This window comes from Bufo bufo, chromosome 4 (genome assembly GCF_905171765.1).
Source record: "Bufo bufo chromosome 4, aBufBuf1.1, whole genome shotgun sequence".
Taxonomy (NCBI): domain Eukaryota; kingdom Metazoa; phylum Chordata; class Amphibia; order Anura; family Bufonidae; genus Bufo; species Bufo bufo.
In genome coordinates, this window is record NC_053392.1 from 509,994,720 (window position 1) to 510,015,420 (window position 20,701).

Below are 20,701 nucleotides of genomic sequence, written 5' to 3' on the forward strand. Positions count from 1 at the left end.
GTGTGCAGACTGAACAGGAGGTCAGGGATCAAGACTGGGTGGAAGACGATGCAGGGGACGATCAGGTCCTAGACCCCACATGGAATGAAGGTCGTGCCACTGACTTTCACAGTTCGGAGGAAGAGGCAGTGGTGAGACCGAGCCAACAGCGTAGCAAAAGAGGGAGCAGTGGGCAAAATCAGAACACCCGCCGCCAAGAGACTCCGCCTGCTACTGACCGCCGCCATCTGGGACCGAGCACCCCAAAGGCAGCTTCAAGGAGTTCCCTGGCATGGCACTTCTTCAAACAATGTGCTGACGACAAGACCCGAGTGGCTTGCACGCTGTGCCATCAGAGCCTGAAGCGAGGCATTAACGTTCTGAACCTTAGCACAACCTGCATGACCAGGCACCTGCATGCAAAGCATGAACTGCAGTGGAGTAAACACCTTAAAAACAAGGAAGTCACTCAGGCTCCCCCTGCTACCTCTTCTGCTGCTGCTGCCGCCTCGGCCTCTTCTGCTGCTGCCGCCGCCTCGGCCTCTTCTGCTGCTGCTGCCGCCGCCTCGGCCTCTTCCTCCGCCTCTGGAGGAACGTTGGCACCTGCCGCCCAGCAAACATGGGATGTACCACCAACACCACCACCTGCGTCACCAAGCATCTCAACCATGTCACACGGCAGCGTTCAGCTCTCCATCTTACAAACATTTGAGAGAAAGCGTAAATTCCCACCTAGCCACCCTCGATCCCTGGCCCTGAATGCCAGCATTTCTAAACTACTGGTCTATGAAATGCTGTCATTTAGGCTGGTGGACACACACAGCTTCAAACAGCTCATGTCACTTGCTGTCCCACAGTATGTTGTTCCCAGCCGCCACTACTTCTCCAAGAGAGCCGTGCCTTCCCTGCACAAACAAGTGTCCGATAAAATCAAGTGTGCACTGCGCAACGCCATCTGTGGCAAGGTCCACCTAACCACAGATACGTGGACCAGTAAGCACGGCCAGGGACGCTATATCTCCCTAACTGCACACTGGGTAAATGTAGTGGCGGCTGGGCCCCAGGCGGAGAGCTGTTTGGCGCACGTCCTTCCGCCGCCAAGGATCGCAGGGCAACATTCTTTGCCTCCTGTCTCCTCCTCCTCCTACTCAGCTTCCTCCTCCTCTTCTTCCACCTGCTCATACAGTCAGCCACACACCTTCACCACCAACTTCAGCACAGCACGGGGTAAACGTCAGCAGGCCATTCTGAAACTCATATGTTTGGGGGACAGGCCCCACACCGCACAGGAGTTGTGGCGGGGTATAAAACAACAGACAGACGAGTGGTTGCTGCCGGTGAGCCTCAAGCCCGGCCTGGTGGTGTGCGATAATGGGCGAAATCTCGTTGCAGCTCTGGGACTAGCCGGTTTGACGCACATCCCTTGCCTGGCGCATGTGCTGAATTTGGTGGTGCAGAAGTTCATTCGCAACTACCCCGACATGTCAGAGCTGCTGCATAAAGTGCGGGCCGTCTGTTCGCGCTTCCGGCGTTCACACCCTGCCGCTGCTCGCCTGTCTGCACTACAGCGTAACTTCGGCCTTCCCGCTCACCGCCTCATATGCGACGTGCCCACCAGGTGGAACTCCACCTTGCATATGCTGGACAGACTGTGCGAGCAGCAGCAGGCCATAGTGGAGTTTCAGCTGCAGCACGCACGGGTCAGTCGCACTGTGGATCAGACCCACTTCACCACCAATGACTGGGCCTCCATGCGAGACCTGTGTGCCCTGTTGCGCTGTTTCGAGTACTCCACCAACATGGCCAGTGGCGATGACGCCGTTATCAGCGTTACAATACCACTTCTATGTCTCCTTGAGAAAACACTTAGGGCGATGATGGAAGAGGAGGTGGCCCAGGAGGAAGAGGAGGAAGAGGGGTCATTTTTAGCACTTTCAGGCCAGTCTCTTCGAAGTGACTCAGAGGGAGGTTTTTTGCAACACCAGAGGCCAGGTACAAATGTGGCCAGACAGGGCCCACTACTGGAGGACGAGGATGAGGAGGAGGTGCAGGAGGATGAGGATGAAGCATGTTCACTGCGGGGTGGCACCCAAAGCAGCTCGGGCCCATCACTGGTGCGTGGCTGCGGGGAAACACAGGACGATGACGATACGCCTCCCACAGAGGACAGCTTGTCCTTACCTCTGGGCAGCCTGGCACACATGAGCAACTACATGCTGCAGTGCCTGCGCAACGACAGCAGAGTTGCCCACATTTTAACGTGTGCGGACTACTGGGTTGCCACCCTGCTGGATCCCCGGTACAAAGACAATGTGCCCACCTTACTTCCTACACTGGAGCGTGATAGGAAGATGCGCGAGTACAAGCGCACGTTGGTAGACGCGCTACTGAGAGCATTCCCAAATGTCACAGGGGAACCAGTGGAAGCCCAAGGCGAAGGCAGAGGAGGAGCAAGAGGTCGCCAACGCAGCTGTGTCACGCCCAGCTCCTCTGAGGGCAGGGTTAGCATGGCAGAGATGTGGAAAAGTTTTGTCAACACGCCACAGCTAAGTGCACCACCACCTGATACGGAACGTGTTAGCAGGAGGCAACATTTCACTAACATGGTGGAACAGTACCTGTGCACACCCCTCCACGTACTGACTGATGGTTCGGCCCCATTCAACTTCTGGGTCTCCAAATTGTCCACGTGGCCAGAGCTAGCCTTTTATGCCTTGAAGGTGCTGGCCTGCCCGGCGGCCAGCGTTTTTTCTGAACGTGTATTCAGCACGGCAGGGGGCGTCATTACAGACAAACGCAGCCGCCTGTCTACAGCCAATGTGGACAAGCTGACGTTCATAAAAATGAACCAGGCATGGATCCCACAGGACCTGTCCATCCCTTGTGCAGATTAGATATTAACTACCTCCCCTTAACAATATATTATTCTACTCCAGGGCACTTCCTCATTCAATACTATTTTTAATTTCATTTTACCATTATATTGCGGGGCAACCCAAAGTTGAATGAACCTCTCCTCTGTCTGGGTGCCGGGGCCTAAATGTGTGACAGTGGCCTGTTCCAGTGGTGGGTGACGTGAAGCCTGATTCTCTGCTATGACATGAAGACAGATTCTGCGCTGACATAAGGCCAGATTCTCTGTTACGGGACCTCTCTCCTCTGCCTGGGTGCCTGGGCCTAAATGTGTGACAGTGGCCTGTTCCAGTGGTGGGTGACGTGAAGCCTGATTCTCTGCTATGACATGAATACAGATTCTGCGCTGACATAAGGCCAGATTCTCTGTTACGGGACCTCTCTCCTCTGCCTGGCCCTAAATATGTGACAGTGGCCTGTTCCAGTGGTGGGTGACGTGAAGCCTGATTCTCTGCTATGACATGAAGACAGATTCTGCGCTGACATAAGGCCAGATTCTCTGTTACGGGACCTCTCTCCTCTGCCTGGGTGCCTGGGCCTAAATGTGTGACAGTGGCCTGTTCCAGTGGTGGGTGACGTGAAGCCTGATTCTCTGCTATGACATGAAGACAGATTCTGTGCTGACATGAAGCCAGATTCTCTGTTATGCGACCTCTCTCCTCTGCCTGGGCCTAAATATGTGACAGTGGCCTGTTCCAGTGGTGGGTGACGTGAAGCCTGATTCTCTGCTATGACATGAAGACAGATTCTGCGCTGACATAAGGCCAGATTCTCTGTTACGGGACCTCTCTCCTCTGCCTGGGTGCCGGGGCCTAAATGTGTGACAGTGGCCTGTTCCAGTGGTGGGTGACGTGAAGCCTGATTCTCTGCTATGACATGAATACAGATTCTGCGCTGACATAAGGCCAGATTCTCTGTTACGGGACCTCTCTCCTCTGCCTGGGTGCCTGGGCCTAAATGTGTGACAGTGGCCTGTTCCAGTGGTGGGTGACGTGAAGCCTGATTCTCTGCTATGACATGAAGACAGATTCTGCGCTGACATAAGGCCAGATTCTCTGTTATGGGACCTCTCTCCTCTGCCTGGGTGCCTGGGCCTAAATGTGTGACAGTGGCCTGTTCCAGTGGTGGGTGACGTGAAGCCTGATTCTCTGCTATGACATGAAGACTGATTCTGCGCTGACATGAAGCCAGATTCTCTGCTATGGCATGAAGAGACTGATTCTCTGCTGACATGAAGCCAGATTCTTTGCTATGGCATGAAGAGACTGATTCTCTGCTGACGTGAAGCCAGATTCTCTGCTATGGGACCTCTGTCCAATTGATATTGGTTCATTTTTATTTTTTTTAATTTTTATTTTAATTCATTTCCCTATCCACATTTGTTTGCAGGGGATTTACCTACCTGTTGCTGCCTTTTGCAGCCCTCTAGCTCTTTCCTGGGCTGTTTTACAGCCTTTTTAGTGCCCAAAAGTTCGGGTCCCCATTGACTTCAATGGGGTTCGGGTTCGGGACGAAGTTCGGATCGGGTTCGGATCTCGAACCCGAACATCCAGGTGTTCGCTCAACTCTAGTAATGAGTCTATCTGATATATTAGTTACACCTTTTAAGTTGCATTACTGAAATAAATGAACTTTGCATGATATTCTAATTTTTCGAGTTTCACCTGTATGTACAATAAAGTCGTATTTAAGTATTTTTATTTTCTTAATTTCCGGAGAACCCATTTAAGTGCACTGGAGGTTGAGTTTCACCATTAAATGCTCTCTGATAGACTTGCTTCACAGTGTAATTATACTTCTCATATCTCTGACACTCAGCTGTAGCTTAAACCTTGCCTTCAGACTGAGAAACAGATCTTTTAACTAGATATGGGGAATATGATGCATTAGTAAAAGTCATGCTAGAGTTGTGTCATAGCATGCTATCATATACACTGATGTCTAGTCCAGTCAATCAAGAGGAAGGGCAGAGCACAGAGGCATTACAAAAGCATGTTTCAAAGAACGGTATTCTTTTAATAGCATGATCAACTCTGCCAGTTTACTGTTTAATATGGTTGATTTATGCTGACAGAGCCCCTCAGTACTATTTGACTTTTCTTTGCTTTTGCTGTCGTATTCATATTATGTGTTCGCTGTTGGCGCAGTGAACAGGTTAAAGATCTATTTTTCACATGGAGAAGCACAATCATTGGCACTAAATTCCCATTTGTATGGGATATTCAGACTGCGTCTGTACATTTAATTCCAGCTCTTCATTATGTGTGAGTAGAGAAGCGGAAATGCATTTTAAAAGTTGATTAAAGTACAAGAGTATATGATGAGAAAAAAAGCACATTGATTGGCAGTTAAACTAGAAGGAAACATAATGTACGCTCGATCCATGGCATTACTTATATATATTACATATATTATTCAAAGTTACTGTTAAAATGTACAGTACTCTACATAGTCTTTATTAAATAATGAAGGCATATTTCAATAAATATACATGTAACAAATATAATAGGTCTGGGGGATTGTCCTTTCTGGTATATGTCAAGACCCTGGGGTTCTGGAATCATCACTGGTTTCACTAGAACTGTTCTATATACTGTATGGTAACAGATAAGTTGACCTTAAGCTTAAAGTAGTTATCCCATGATTAATGTAAAAAATGAAAATCAGACATCATATAGTACACGACAGCCCTTTTTCTAACAAAGCTAGAACCAGTCCTGGACCTCACATGGATCCAGAGATCTCCCCATTCATTGCTCTGTTAGATTTATATCAAGCTGACAGCTCAAGGGGAGTGTCTTCTCTGCTGCAGCTCAGGGGGCGTGTCCATGTTCACCCTATCACAGCTCAGGAGGCAGTTGAAGGATGAAACTGAGCATGTGTGGCCTTTTTACTGAGCAGGACAAAGAAATAAGAGCAGAAAAAAAAAAGGCGGCGCTATATGGAAACATTTTATTCAATAATTCGGTGGCTATGCTAAATTTTTTTATTACATGCATTTACAAAAGGATTCAGACCCATGTGCTGGTTTTGAAATCAGTAGCAACTCTGTTACTTCCTTATATAAACCTAAGACCAGACTGATATTTGTTTTTTTTCTATAGTTTTCTATGGGTTCCTATTATTTAAGCAAATAATATTTGTGAGGATACTGTAGGTGGTTTTGGTATTTCTTTTGTAACTGATAGCAGCTGTATTAGAAACATAGAATGTGTCGGCAGATAAGAACCATTTAGCCCATCTAGTCTGCCCAATATACCGAGTACTATGGATAGCCCCTGGCCCTATCTTATATGAAGGATGGCCTTATGCCTATCCCATGCATGCTTAAACTCCTCCACTGTATTTGCAGCTACCACTTCTGCAGGAAGGCTATTCCATGCATCCACTACTCTCTCAGTAAAGTAATACTTCCTGATATTACTTTTAAACCTTTGCCCCTCTAATTTAAAACTACAAACCGGATTCCAAAAAAGTTGGGACACTAAACAAATTGTGAATAAAAACTGAATGCAATGATGTGGAGATGGCAAATGTCAATATTTTATTTGTAATAGAACGTAGATGACAGATCAAACGTTTAATCCGAGTAAATGTATAATTTTAAAGGAAAAATACGTTGATTCCAATTTTCACGATGTCAACAAATCCCCAAAAAGTTGGGACAAGTAGCAATAAGAGGCTGGAAAAAGTAAATATGAGCATAACGAAGAGCTGGAAGACCAATTAACACTAATTAGGTCAAATGGCAACATGATTGGGTATAAAAAGAGCTTCTCAGAGTGGCAGTGTCTCTCAGAAGCCAAGATGGGTAGAGGATCACTAATTCCCACAATGTTGCGCAGAAAGATAGTGGAGCAATATCAGAAAGGTGTTACCCAGCGAAAAATTGCAAAGACTTTGCATCTATCATCATCAACTGTGCATAACATCATCCGAAGATTCAGAGAATCTGGAACAATCTCTGTGCGTAAGGGTCAAGGCCGTAAAACCATACTGGATGCCCGTGATCTCCGGGCCCTTAAACGACACTGCACCACAAACAGGAATGCTACTGTAAAGGAAATCACAGAATGGGCTCAGGAATACTTCCAGAAACCATTGTCAGTGAACACAATCCACCGTGCCATCCGCCGTTGCCAGCTGAAACTCTACAGTGCAAAGAAGAAGCCATTTCTAAGCAAGATCCACAAGCTCAGGCGTTTTCACTGGGCCAGGGATCATTTAAAATGGAGTGTGGCAAAATGGAAGACTGTTCTGTGGTCAGACGAGTCACGATTCGAAGTTCTTTTTGGAAATCTGGGACGCCATGTCATCCGGACCAAAGAGGACAAGGACAACCCAAGTTGTTATCAACGCTCAGTTCAGAAGCCTGCATCTCTGATGGTATGGGGTTGCATGAGTGCGTGTGGCATGGGCAGCTTGCATGTCTGGAAAGGCACCATCAATGCAGAAAAATATATTCAGGTTCTAGAACAACATATGCTCCCATCCAGACTTCATCTCTTTCAGGGAAGACCCTGCATTTTTCAACAAGATAATGCCAGACCACATTCTGCATCAATCACAACATCATGGCTGCGTAGGAGAAGGATCCGGGTACTGAAATGGCCAGTCTGCAGTCCAGATCTTTCACCTATAGAGAACATTTGGCGCATCATAAAGAGGAAGGTGCAACAAAGAAGGCCCAAGACGATTGAACAGTTAGAGGCCTGTATTAGACAAGAATGGGAGAGCATTCCTATTTCTAAACTTGAGAAACTGGTCTCCTCGGTCCCCAGACGTCTGTTGAGTGTTGTAAGAAGAAGGCGAGATGCCACACAGTGGTGAAAATGGCCTTGTCCCAACTTTTTCGGGATTTGTTGACACCATGAAATTCTGATTCAACATATTTTTCCCTTAAAATGGTACATTTTCTCAGTTTAAACTTTTGTTCCGTGATTTATGTTCTATTCTGAATAAAATATTAGAAGTTGGCACCTCCACATCATTGCATTCAGTTTTTATTCACGATTTGTATAGTGTCCCAACTTTTTTGGAATCCGGTTTGTATGTCCTATTGTAGCAGTTTTTCTTCTTTTAAATATTCTCTCCTCTTTTACCTTGTTGATTCCCTTTATATATTTCAAAGTTTCTATCATATCCCCTCTGTCTCGTCTTTCTTCCAAGCTATACATGTTAAGGTCCTTTAACCACCTCCGGACCGCTGTACGCACAGACGCGTCCTGGAGGTGGTTGATTCATTCCGCCTGGACGCATATACGCGTCATCTCGCGAGACGCGAGATTTCCTGTGAACGCGCGCACACGGGCGCGCGCGCTCACAGGAACGGAAGGTAAGAGAGTTGATCTCCAGCCTGCCAGCGGCGATCGTTCGCTGGCAGGCTGGAGATGTGTTTTTTTTAACCCCTAACAGGTATATTAAACGCTGTTTTGATAACAGCGTCTAATATACCTGCTACCTGGTCCTCTGGTGGTCCCCTTTGTTTGGATCGACCACCAGAGGACACAGGTAGCTCAGTAAAGTAGCACCAAGCACCACTACACTACACTACACCCCCCCCCCGTCACTTATTAACCCCTTATTAGCCCCTGATCACCCCATATAGACTCCCTGATCACCCCCCTGTCATTGATTTCCCCCCTGTCATTGATCACCCCCCTGTCATTGATCACCCCCCTGTAAAGCTCCATTCAGACGTCCGCATGATTTTTACGGATCCACTGATAGATGGATCGGATCCGCAAAACGCATCCGGACGTCTGAATGAAGCCTTACAGGGGCGTGATCAATGACTGTGGTGATCACCCCATATAGACTCCCTGATCACCCCCCTGTCATTGATTACCCCCCTGTCATTGATTACCCCCCTGTAAAGCTCCATTCAGACGTCCGCATGATTTTTACGGATCCACTGATAGATGGATCGGATCCGCAAAACGCATCCGGACGTCTGAATGAAGCCTTACAGGGGCATGATCAATGACTGTGGTGATCACCCCATATAGACTCCCTGATCACCCCCCTGTCATTGATTACCCCCCTGTAAAGCTCCATTCAGATGTCCGCATGATTTTTACGGATGCACTGATAGATGGATCGGATCCGCAAAACGCATCCAGACGTCTGAATGAAGCCTTACAGGGGCGTGATCAATGACTGTGGTGATCACCCCATATAGACTCCCTGATCACCCCCCTGTCATTGATTACCCCCCTGTCATTGATTACCCCCCTGTAAAGCTCCATTCAGATGTCCGCATGATTTTTACGGATGCACTGATAGATGGATCGGATCCGCAAAACGCATCCGGACGTCTGAATGAAGCCTTACAGGGGCATAATCAATGACTGTGGTGATCACCCCATATAGACTCCCTGATCACCCCCCTGTCATTGATTACCCCCCTGTAAAGCTCCATTCAGATGTCCGCATGATTTTTACGGATGCACTGATAGATGGATCGGATCCGCAAAACGCATCCGGATGTCTGAATGAAGCCTTACAGGGGCGTGATCAATGACTGTGGTGATCACCCCATATAGACTCCCTGATCACCCCCCTGTCATTGATTACCCCCCTGTCATTGATTACCCCCCTGTAAAGCTCCATTCAGACGTCCGCATGATTTTTACGGATCCACTGATAGATGGATCGGATCCGCAAAACGCATCCGGACGTCTGAATGAAGCCTTACAGGGGCGTGATCAATGACTGTGGTGATCACCCCATATAGACTCCCTGATCACCCCCCTGTCATTGATCACCCCCCTGTCATTGATCACCCCCCTGTCATTGATCACCCCCCCTGTCATTGATCACCCCTCTGTAAGGCTCCATTCAGACATTTTTTTGGCCCAAGTTAGCGGAATTATTTTTTTTTTTCTTACAAAGTCTCATATTCCACTAACTTGTGTCAAAAAATAAAATCTCACATGAACTCCCCATACCCCTCACGGAATCCAAATGCGTAAAATTTTTTAGACATTTATATTCCAGACTTTTTCTCACGCTTTAGGGCCCCTAGAATGCCAGGGCAGTATAAATACCCCACATGTGACCCCATTTCGGAAAGAAGACACCCCCAGGTATTCCGTGAGGGGCATATTGAGTCCATGAAAGATTGAAATTTTTGTCCCAAGTTAGCGGAACGGGAGACTTTGTGAGAAAAAAATTAAAAATATAAATTTCCGCTAACTGCCAAAAAAAAAAAAATTCTATGAACTCGCCATGCCCCTCATTGAATACCTTGGGGTGTCTTCTTTCCAAAATGGGGTCACATGTGGGGTATTTATACTGCCCTGGCATTCTAGGGGCCCCAAAGCGTGAGAAGAAGTCTGGTATCCAAATGTCTAAAAATGCCCTCCTAAAAGGAATTTGGGCACCTTTGCGCATCTAGGCTGCAAAAAAGTGTCACACATCTGGTATCGCCGTACTCAGGAGAAGTTGGGGAATGTGTTTTGGGGTGTCATTTTACATATACCCATGCTGGGTGAGATAAATATCTTGGTCAAATGCCAACTTTGTATAAAAAAATGGGAAAAGTTGTCTTTTGTCAAGATATTTCTCTCACCCAGCAAGGGTATATGTAAAATGACACCCCAAAACACATTCCCCACCTTCTCCTGAATACGGCGATACCACATGTGTGACACTTTTTTGCAGCCTAAGTGGGCAAAGGGGCCCATATTCCAAAGAGCACCTTTAGGATTTCACAGGTCATTTACCTACTTACCACACATTAGGGCCCCTGGAAAATGCCAGGGCAGTATAACTACCCCACAAGTGACCCCATTTTGGAAAGAAGACACCCCAAGGTATTCCGTGAGGGGCATGGCGAGTTCCTAGAATTTTTTATTTTTTGTCACAAGTTAGTGGAAAATGCAGATTTTTTTTTTTTTTTTTTCCATACAAAGTCTCATATTCCACTAACTTGTGACAAAAAATAAAAACTTCCATGAACTCACTATGCCCATCAGCGAATACCTTGGGGTCTCTTCTTTCCAAAATGGGGTCACTTGTGGGGTAGTTATACTGCCCTGGCATTCTAGGGGCCCAAATGTGTGGTAAGGAGTTTGAAATCAAATTCTGTAAAAAATGACCTGTGAAATCCGAAAGGTGCTCTTTGGAATATGGGCCCCTTTGCCCACCTAGGCTGCAAAAAAGTGTCACACATCTGGTATCTCCGTACTCAGGAGAAGTTGGGGAATGTGTTTTGGGGTGTCATTTTACATATACCCATGCTGGGTGAGAGAAATATCTTGGCAAAAGACAACTTTTCCCATTTTTTTATACAAAGTTGGCATTTGACCAAGATATTTATCTCACCCAGCATGGGTATATATAAAATGACACCCCAAAACACATTCCCCACCTTCTCCTGAGTACGGAGATACCAGATGTGTGACACTTTTTTGCAGCCTAGGTGGGCAAAGGGGCCCATATTCCAAAGAGCACCTTTCGGATTTCACAGGTCATTTTTTACAGAATTTAATTTCAAACTCCTTACCACACATTTGGGCCCCTAGAATGCCAGGGCAGTATAACCACCCCACAAGTGACCCCATTTTGGAAAGAAGAGACCCCAAGGTATTTCGTGATGGGCATAGTGAGTTCATAGAAGTTTTTATTTTTTGTCACAAGTTAGTGGAATATGAGACTTTGTAAGAAAAAAAAAAAAAAAAATCATCATTTTCCGCTAACTTGTGACAAAAAATAAAAAGTTCTATGAACTCACTATGCCCATCAGCGAATACCTTAGGGTGTGTACTTTCCGAAATGGGGTCATTTGTGGGGTGTTTGTACTGTCTGGGCATTGTAGAACCTCAGGAAACATTAAAGGTGCTCAGAAAGTCAGAGCTGCTTCAAAAAGCGGAAATTCACATTTTTGTACCATAGTTTGTAAACGCTATAACTTTTACCCAAACCATTTTTTTTTTACCCAAACATTTTTTTTTTATCAGACATGTAGAACAATAAATTTAGAGCAAAATTTATATATGGATGTCGTTTTTTTTGCAAAATTTTACAACTGAAAGTGAAAAATGTCATTTTTTTGCAAAAAAATCGTTAAATTTCGATTAATAACAAAAAAAGTAAAAATGTCAGCAGCAATGAAATACCACCAAATGAAAGCTCTATTAGTGAGAAGAAAAGGAGGTAAAATTCATTTGGGTGGTAAGTTGCATGACCGAGCAATAAACGGTGAAAGTAGTGTAGGTCAGAAGTGTAAAAAGTGGCCTGGTCTTTCAGGGTGTTTAAGCACTGGGGGCTGAGGTGGTTAAAGGTAACCTGTCACCGGGATTTAATGTATAGAGCTGAGGACATGGGTTGCTAGATGGCTGCTAGCACATCCGCAATACCCAGTCCCCATAGCTCTGTGTGCTTTTATTCTGTAAAAAAACTGATTTGATGCATATGCAAATTAACCTGAGATGAGTCCTGTATGTGAGATGAGTCAGGGACAGGACTCATCTCAGGTTAATTTGCATATGTATCAAATAGTTTTTTTACACAATAAAAGCACACAGAGCTATGGGGACTGGGTATTGCGGATGTGCTAGCGGCCATCTAGCAACCCATGTCCTCAGCTCTATACACAAAATCCCGGTGACAGGTTCCCTTTAATCTTTCCTGGTAAGTTTCATCCTGCAATCCATGTACCAGTTTAGTAGCTCTTTTCTGAACTCTCTCCAAAGTATCAATTTCTTTCTGGAGATATGGTCTCCAGTACTGAGCAATATACTCCAAATGAGGTCTCACTAGTGCTCTGTAGAGCGACATGAGCACCTCCCTCTTTCTACTGGTAATGCCTCTCCCTATACACCCAAGCATTCTGCTAGCATTTCCTGCTGCTCTATGACATTGTCTGCCTACCTTTAAGTCTTCTGAAATAATGACCCTTAAATCCCTTTCCTCAGATACTGAGGTTAGGACTGTATCACTGATTGTATATTCTGCTCTTGGGTTTTTACGCCCCAGGTGCATTATCTTGCACTTATCAACATTCAATTTTAGTTGCCACATTTTTGACCATTCCTCTAGTTTTCCTAAATCCTTTTCCATTTGGTGTATCCCTCCAGGAACATCAACCCTGTTACAAATCTTTGTGTCATCAGCAAAAAGACACACCTTACCATCGAGGCCTTCTGCAATTTCGCTGATAAAGATATTAAACAATATGGGTCCCAGAACAGATCCCTGAGGTACCCCACTGGTAACAAGACCATGGTCTGAATATACTCCATTGACTACAACCCTCTGTTGCCTGTCCCGCAGCCACTGCCTAATCCATTCAACAATATGGGAGTCCAAGCACAAAGACTGCAGTTTATTGATAAGCCTTCTATGTGGGACAGTATCAAGAGCCTTACTAAAGTCTAGATAAGCGATGTCTACTGCACCTCCGCCATCTATTATTTTAGTCACCCAATCAAAAAAATCATATAAGATTAATTTGACATGATCTCCCTGATCCTTAATATAAATACATTTCTTTACTTACCTTCTTCTGACCTTGTACATCATCCTTTGTAATATCTCATAGTTAGTTACCAGAAAAAAAAATTCATACATCAGTTTACTGTAGGGTGCCATGTGTCAACCTGACACTTTCCAGAATCTAAATTTGGCTACCTTCACACTAGCTGCAGCCCTCTCCGGCAGGCTGTTCTGGCGGGTGAACAGCCTGCCAGATCCGTGCTGTCGTTAGTGCACGTGTTCCGCCGGAGGTCCGCTCCGGCCCTATTGACTATAATGGGGGCGGGCCAGAGTTCCGGCGGCAGCACGGTAAACATGCCAAGAGGCGGCCAGAATAAAACTACGACATGCAACCAGCACCCCACAATCACCTATTTTGGGCAGCCACTGACACAGGAAATTCTACTGTACAGTAGACTGAAGGCTCCATCCACTGGGTTGTGGCCATGGCTGGGTACTGCAATTCAGCCCCCATTCAAATTAAAGGGGGTGCACAGTGTTGGACCCCTGCCGATCTGCTTTTCTTCTGGGGGTTGTATAGCTTTTATGTCCACTTCTTAAATTCTGGGGAACCCCTTTAAAATGTGAAAATTACTATATACTAGTAAGAGCAATAGCCAAAGTTTGTCAGTGATGTTACTTTTAATTTTTGGCTCCTTGACTTGGGAAAAAACTTTTCAGGTCGCAAGGATATCTTTGTGGGTCTCTCAGCCAGGGTTAGTGGCCTGTGACTAGGTACAAACAGTAGTTTTTACTCTGTCTTCATTTTACATCTTTCCGTTAACTTCTGAACAGCTTGCAAAGCTTGAAAAACAGCAACAAAGAAAAGAAAAGACAAGAACCAAAGGACCCTCAGAGTCCAGCCGAGAGAAGAGTGTTCCTCGGAGTAAGGATGATCCCAGTGCAAGCAGTGGAGCAGAGGGCGATGTGTCCTCTGAAAGGGAGCCGTAGAATACACTGGAAACATCAGGTAAAATGCTTACCAGATTTCTACTGACACCTGGATGTATTGTATTTCATTACAACCAATGTTTTGGAGCATTTTTGGATCTTTTGTGTATGAATAGTTTAACTATGTATTAATAAAAAAAAAAATGTAGGTAAAAAAATACATATCCACAGAAGTGGTTTTCCCTTTGGAAACAATGAATGATGAAGGTGATGAGAAATGGAGGTCACAATAATGTAATAAGACAGGAAAGACAGTGATCAACAGCATCTCTTATGGAGGGTGATATAGTGTGCATACCCATGAAAATGAGGGAAAAAGCACAGTAGGGCATATTATCCGTAGTGCTGTAGGAAACATGAATTAAGGCAAAATGGTGCACAACGGAACACAGTTCATAATATATTGTATATTTCAAAGGGCGTCTGTCAACAGATCTGTACCTATGAAACTGGCTGACCTGTTACATATAGGCTTGGCAGCTGAAGCCATCTGTGTTGGTCCCATGTTCATATGTGCCCAAATGTTTGAGAAGAATTACGTTTTAATATATGCAAATGAGCCTCTAGGAGCAATGAGGGCATTGCTGTTACTCCAAGAGGCTCAGCTCTCACTGCAACTGCCACACCCTCTACACTTCAATCGTTCACACTGCCTGGCTCTGTCAATCAAAGTGCAGAGTATGCGGCAGTTGCAGAGAGAGCAGAGCCTCTAGGTGTAACGGTAATGCCCTCATTGGTCCTAGAGGCTCATTTGCATATATTAAAACTTTATACTTCTCAGCAATGTGGGCACATAAGAACATGGGACCAACACAGATGTCTTCAGCTGCCAAGTGCACATGTAACAGGTCAGCCAGTTTCATAGGTACAAATCTGCTGACAGATGCCCTTTAAAATATCCAGTACTATGATTGTGCTATGTACAAACCGGATTCCAAAAAAGTTGGGACACTATACAAATCGTGAATAAAAACTGAATGCAATGATGTGGAGGTGCCAAAAGTGAGAAAATGTACCATTTTAAGGGAAAAATATGTTGAATCAGAATTTCATGGTGTCAACAAATCCCCAAAAAGTTGGGACAAGGCCATTTTCACCACTGTGTGGCATCTCCCCTTCTTCTTACAACACTCAACAGACGTCTGGGGACCGAGGAGACCAGTTTCTCAAGTTTAGAAATAGGAATGCTCTCCCATTCTTGTCTAATACAGGCCTCTAACTGTTCAATCGTCTTGGGCCTTCTTTGTTGCACCTTCCTCTTTATGATGCGCCAAATGTTCTCTATAGGTGAAAGATCTGGACTGCAGACTGGCCATTTCAGTACCCGGATCCTTCTCCTACGCAGCCATGATGTTGTGATTGATGCAGAATGTGGTCTGGCATTATCTTGTTGAAAAATGCAGGGTCTTCCCTGAAAGAGATGACGTCTGGATGGGAGCATATGTTGTTCTAGAACCTGAATATATTTTTCTGCATTGATGGTGCCTTTCCAGACATGCAAGCTGCCCATGCCACACGCACTCATGCAACCCCATACCATCAGAGATGCAGGCTTCTGAACTGAGCGATGATAACAACTTGGGCTGTCCTTGTCCTCTTTGGTCCGGATGACATGACGTCCCAGATTTCCAAAAAGAACTTCGAATCGTGACTCGTCTGACCACAGAACAGTCTTCCATTTTGCCACACTCCATTTTAAATGATCCCTGGCCCAGTGAAAACGCCTGAGCTTGTGGATCTTGCTTAGAAATGGCTTCTTCTTTGCACTGTAGAGTTTCAGCTGGCAATGGCGGATGGCACGGTGGATTGTGTTCACTGACAATGGTTTCTGGAAGTATTCCTGAGCCCATTCTGTGATTTCCTTTACAGTAGCATTCCTGTTTGTGGTGCAGTGTCGTTTAAGGGCCCGGAGATCACGGGAACATCCAGTATGGTTTTACGGCCTTGACCCTTACGCACAGAGATTGTTCCAGATTCATCTTCGGATGATGTTATGCACAGTTGATGATGATAGATGCAAAGTCTTTGCAATTTTTCGCTGGGTAACACCTTTCTGATATTGCTCCACTATCTTTCTGTGCAACATTGTGGGAATTGGTGATCCTCTACCCATCTTGGCTTCTGAGAGACACTGCCACTCTGAGAAGCTCTTTTTATACCAAATCATGTTGCCAATTGACCTAATTAGTGTTAATTGGTCTTCCAGCTCTTCGTTATGCTCAAATTTACTTTTTCCAGCCTCTTATTGCTACTTGTCCCAACTTTTTGGTGATTTGTTGACACCGTGAAATTTTGAATCAACTTATTTTTCCTTTAAAATGATACATTTACTCGGATTAAACATTTGATCTGTCATCTACGTTCTATTACAAATAAAATATTGACATTTGCCATCTCCACATCATTGCATTCAGTTTTTATTCACAATTTGTTTAGTGTCCCAACTTTTTTGGAATCCGGTTTGTAAAAGAACAATACACTTAGTAGTATTCAGAGGGCATTAGCTAGCAGAATTCCTACAGGTACCTTTTATTATATCAGGGACTTACATTCTGCAGGTATCAGTCATGGTGCATTCTGTATTTCATCTGTGTGCTTTGATCCTCTGCTTAATGCACCATCATTCATGCTCACCTTCCTATAGCAATAAAAGATCCCTAATGTAAAAGTTCCTATTTGTGGCAAGATGCAGAACATTCTGATAAATAAGGGCATAAACAAACTGATTTAAGTTTTTTCAAAGTATGAAAATAAAGTTCCAGTGGGCCTTGCACTTTCTTATTGGCAGAATTTAGATAAATGATCATCCAGACTAAATATTTATTTTTGTCTCTAAAGATGTTTTAATAACTATTTTTGTATTTTCAATATATTTGTGTTTCTTTTGCAGGAGTCCAACAACCTGGAGAATATTTCCTTAGGAACCAGAGCATTGGTGCTCTTATGGAATACAGCACAGTATATGCAATACTTGTTGTTTGTGCTTGCTGTCTTTACAGAGACTGTACATATAGAAATTTCTTATGTCTGTTGCAGTCTTTTAGGTGTGTTATTGCCAGTCATGTTCAGCTATAGTGTGTCCTCTAAAATTTGCAGTGGCCCTTCTTTGATTCACTTACAGACATATGTATTGTAGGTATTTCACTCAGCTAAGGACAACTGCCCTTCATGAGGCAGCTCAGTGGACAGCATGCTCCAGTGTCGGGCTGACTGTGGGAAGTGATAACCGCTGATTGCTGCTGGGGCCAACTGCAATAACAGTTGATTGCTGGAACCTGCCATTGATCAGCTATAAACTAGCATGTCCACACTTTCTGCAGTGGAAGTGTAACATTAGTCCCCTTTCAGATGAGCGAGTGTCATGTTGCGGACTCGCAGCGCAGCACCAGTCCTTAACTTACAGCATTGCCTGGGTCGCATAGCATTGTATTGATTTATGATGCTATGTAACCCTTACAGTTCTGGAATGTATTGGATAACACTGACATAATGCTGTCCCTGTTATCCAATACACTCCAGACCTCTAAAGGTTACATAGCATCATAAGTCAATATAATGCTATGCAACCCCGGCAGTGCTGTAAGTTCAGGACGGGAGCTGCGCTGCGAGTCTGCAGCGTGACACTTGCTCGTCTGAACGGGGTCTTACACAGCATCCATTTGAGTCAATGGACTACCATGTCATACATGGTTGCACCAAGTCTTCCAGTCTTTGCAGGCGCTTTCAATTTTGACTAATAGAGGTGGTTCCTAAGCCCGAGACTGCACACTGTGACATCTTTGTGCTCCAGTACAGCGTACGGTATAGCTTGGTGATATCCTAAGTGGACAATCCTTTTAAGCACCCTGTGTTGAAATGGCTGTAACCTATGCCTCTGTCAGCATGATCAACCCTATTAAACAATGTGTATTGCCTGGTAGGGTTGATCATGTTGATTAAAACAATACCTTTTTTTTTGCTTGCACTGGTGTGGAGATATATGGACTTTTATATATATGCAAATGATGTGGTTTGAGCACCGAGGGACCAGCATAGCTCTTGGAGCACCACTACACCATTACTGCTATGTCCCTTGGTGCTCAGTACACCCCACCCTGTCTTTTGATTGAAAAGGTTAGATAGTCAAGTGTAATGGTGCCTATATTGTGGGTCTCTTACTCATCGGTGGTCCAGCATTATATATGGTGTAAAAACAGACATTGATGTTAGTGTGTTTCAGCAAAATTATGCATTCCCCTAGGAATGCATGATATTGCTAATGTGCTGTGGCCAGTATGTAGGCATTCATGGGTGGCAGTGTAGCCTCTGCAGAAGGGAGAGAGCGCTGTGGGGGGATAAGAGAATACTTACTGACCTTCCATCTCCCCATCAACTACACTCCTCTGCTAAAGCCACCGTGACTTCACTCCTTCCGGAAGTGAAGGTGCTGGTGGCTTCACAGACAGAGGAGGAGTCCAGCAGCGGAGAGGATGGAAAGTTCAGACCCAGTGTCTAATCAGACGGCGCCTGTAATCATTTACATATCTGCTGAGTTCTGCAGCAATCCGACATTTCTATCTGGGTGTGATATCTAATTTGTCAATGAGTGTACATGACATAAGCTGGCATAGAGAAACATCATTTATGGGACATAACTAAAGGAATAGATCATTTAAAAAACAAAACAGCTACGGTAAGATAGTTAACTGCAAATCTATTTGTCAGTTACAAATGGATTGATTTTTCCTGGAGTGCTTCTTTGAATAATGGCTTAAAGTCACTTAAAGGGGTTGATAGTGTTTTTTTTTTTAAACCCCCCGAGGCAGTGGTATCTGGGAAGAAATCCATACATATCTGGGCTGTCTTCACTGGACTTCTGTTCCCCTATCTCTCAACTTCCGCATGGAAGGGCGCATCTTCCGTTGCGACTAATGAATGGCCTCAGCGATGACGTGTCCCCAAGCAGAGCGTCACTGGTGGGTCACATGCAGCTTGGGGACACATCACCTCTCCTGTGGCTGCAGTGCCGCATTTTCCCCCTTCCATATGAAAATCAATAGATGTGGACTGGGAGTCACAGAGTTAGAACAGAGAGGTGAGGAGCAGGTAAGTTTGGATTCCTTCACAGGAACCACACAAAAAAAAGGAAACCCCTTTAACTTGCCTTTTGCTATCTAATGTACACTGAGTGCCCAACTGAGATCACAGTTTACAATTCATTTGTATTAATGGGTGAATGTTGTCATGTTCCTTCTACCATTACTATCAGTTTGGAGTAATGGAAAATTTCTAAAAGGTGCAATGAGGATTTACTTTAGCTCCTGCTTCTAAAATCTTACCTAGTTTCCTACAATTCAAGAGCTTAATCTTGCTTTCTTTCTACCAATCATGAAATCTTTATTGCCTGCAGATTATAGTATTGTGATTCACCTTATTATTTGACTGTATCGATACTTCCATTGCTGAATGCAGTTAAATATCTACTAAGCTAGGATTTATTAATAGAGAATACGTGATAGGTTACAACCCAAATGATGAGTGCTAGAATACTTCTACGTTCGATGTTTAACCTACAATTAAATTAGATCTTTTTCCAGGGTGATGTAGACTGCAATATCATGAGGACAAGAGTTGTGTTGTGTGTTTAATTTCATAATGGACTTCTGCTTTACAATGTGTGTGTATTTGTGCAGCTAAAGCTTGTATGCAGCGGACTGTGTAATAAAATGTGTTACATTTTGAGTGATGGCTTTGCTTAGTCTTTATGGGAGTATGTCTAGCTTGGACATTTTTAATAAGAAAATGCTATTTAGCCATACAGTGATCAAAGTTTGCCTTGGAACCCAGGGAGTCTGCCAGGGGCTGATTGGCCCTAGACTCTATAGGGAAATTTCCTGGTAGGCTGGTGCCCAGAGGGCCGCCTGAGCCCTCATGGCCGCAAGCCAGGTAAGTAACCAAAGCTGCCCTCCTGATTCCCGAATTAAACTAAAATACCATTCTGAGGGAAAGGGCGCAAGGAGGAGAGAATGAGGCAGATGGCGCTGGCCACCACAGAGGAGCAGCTTATAAAGAGGTATTTTGTGCTGCTGGGTCATTATTTTATGCTGCACAATGGTTTTTGATACACCTTAAGCAGTTTATTGTGTTGCACTAAGGTATTTGGTGCTACTGGGGCAGTATTTTGTGCCGCAGTATGGTATTGCTAGCCCCACCTACTAATTTTGGCCCAACCTTATGTCAGTTTGGACCCACTTACAACATGGGGCAAGTGCTCCAGACTAAAAATACCTAGGAGCCATTGGCTACTGAACTGATAAATTTAGTCGCCAAATTAAATTTTTAGTCGCCAACTTTAAATACATATAATTATAATTTGAAAAAAATACTTGGAGGAGAAGAT

The 20,701-nt window shown here is 44.7% G+C and overlaps 1 protein-coding gene across 1 annotated transcript in view; it reads left to right on the forward strand.

Moving 5' to 3' along the window:
• DTD1 (D-aminoacyl-tRNA deacylase 1) overlaps positions 1-20,038 on the forward strand; it is a 171,223-nt gene extending 151,185 nt beyond the window's left edge. Inside the window, exons 5-6 of the mRNA XM_040429685.1 lie at positions 14,167-14,341; positions 17,213-20,038. Of these exons, the coding sequence (XP_040285619.1) occupies positions 14,167-14,322 (156 nt within the window). The 3' untranslated portion in view covers positions 14,323-14,341; positions 17,213-20,038. The remainder of the gene's footprint in view (positions 1-14,166; positions 14,342-17,212) is intronic.
• Positions 20,039-20,701: the final 663 nt, after the last annotated feature.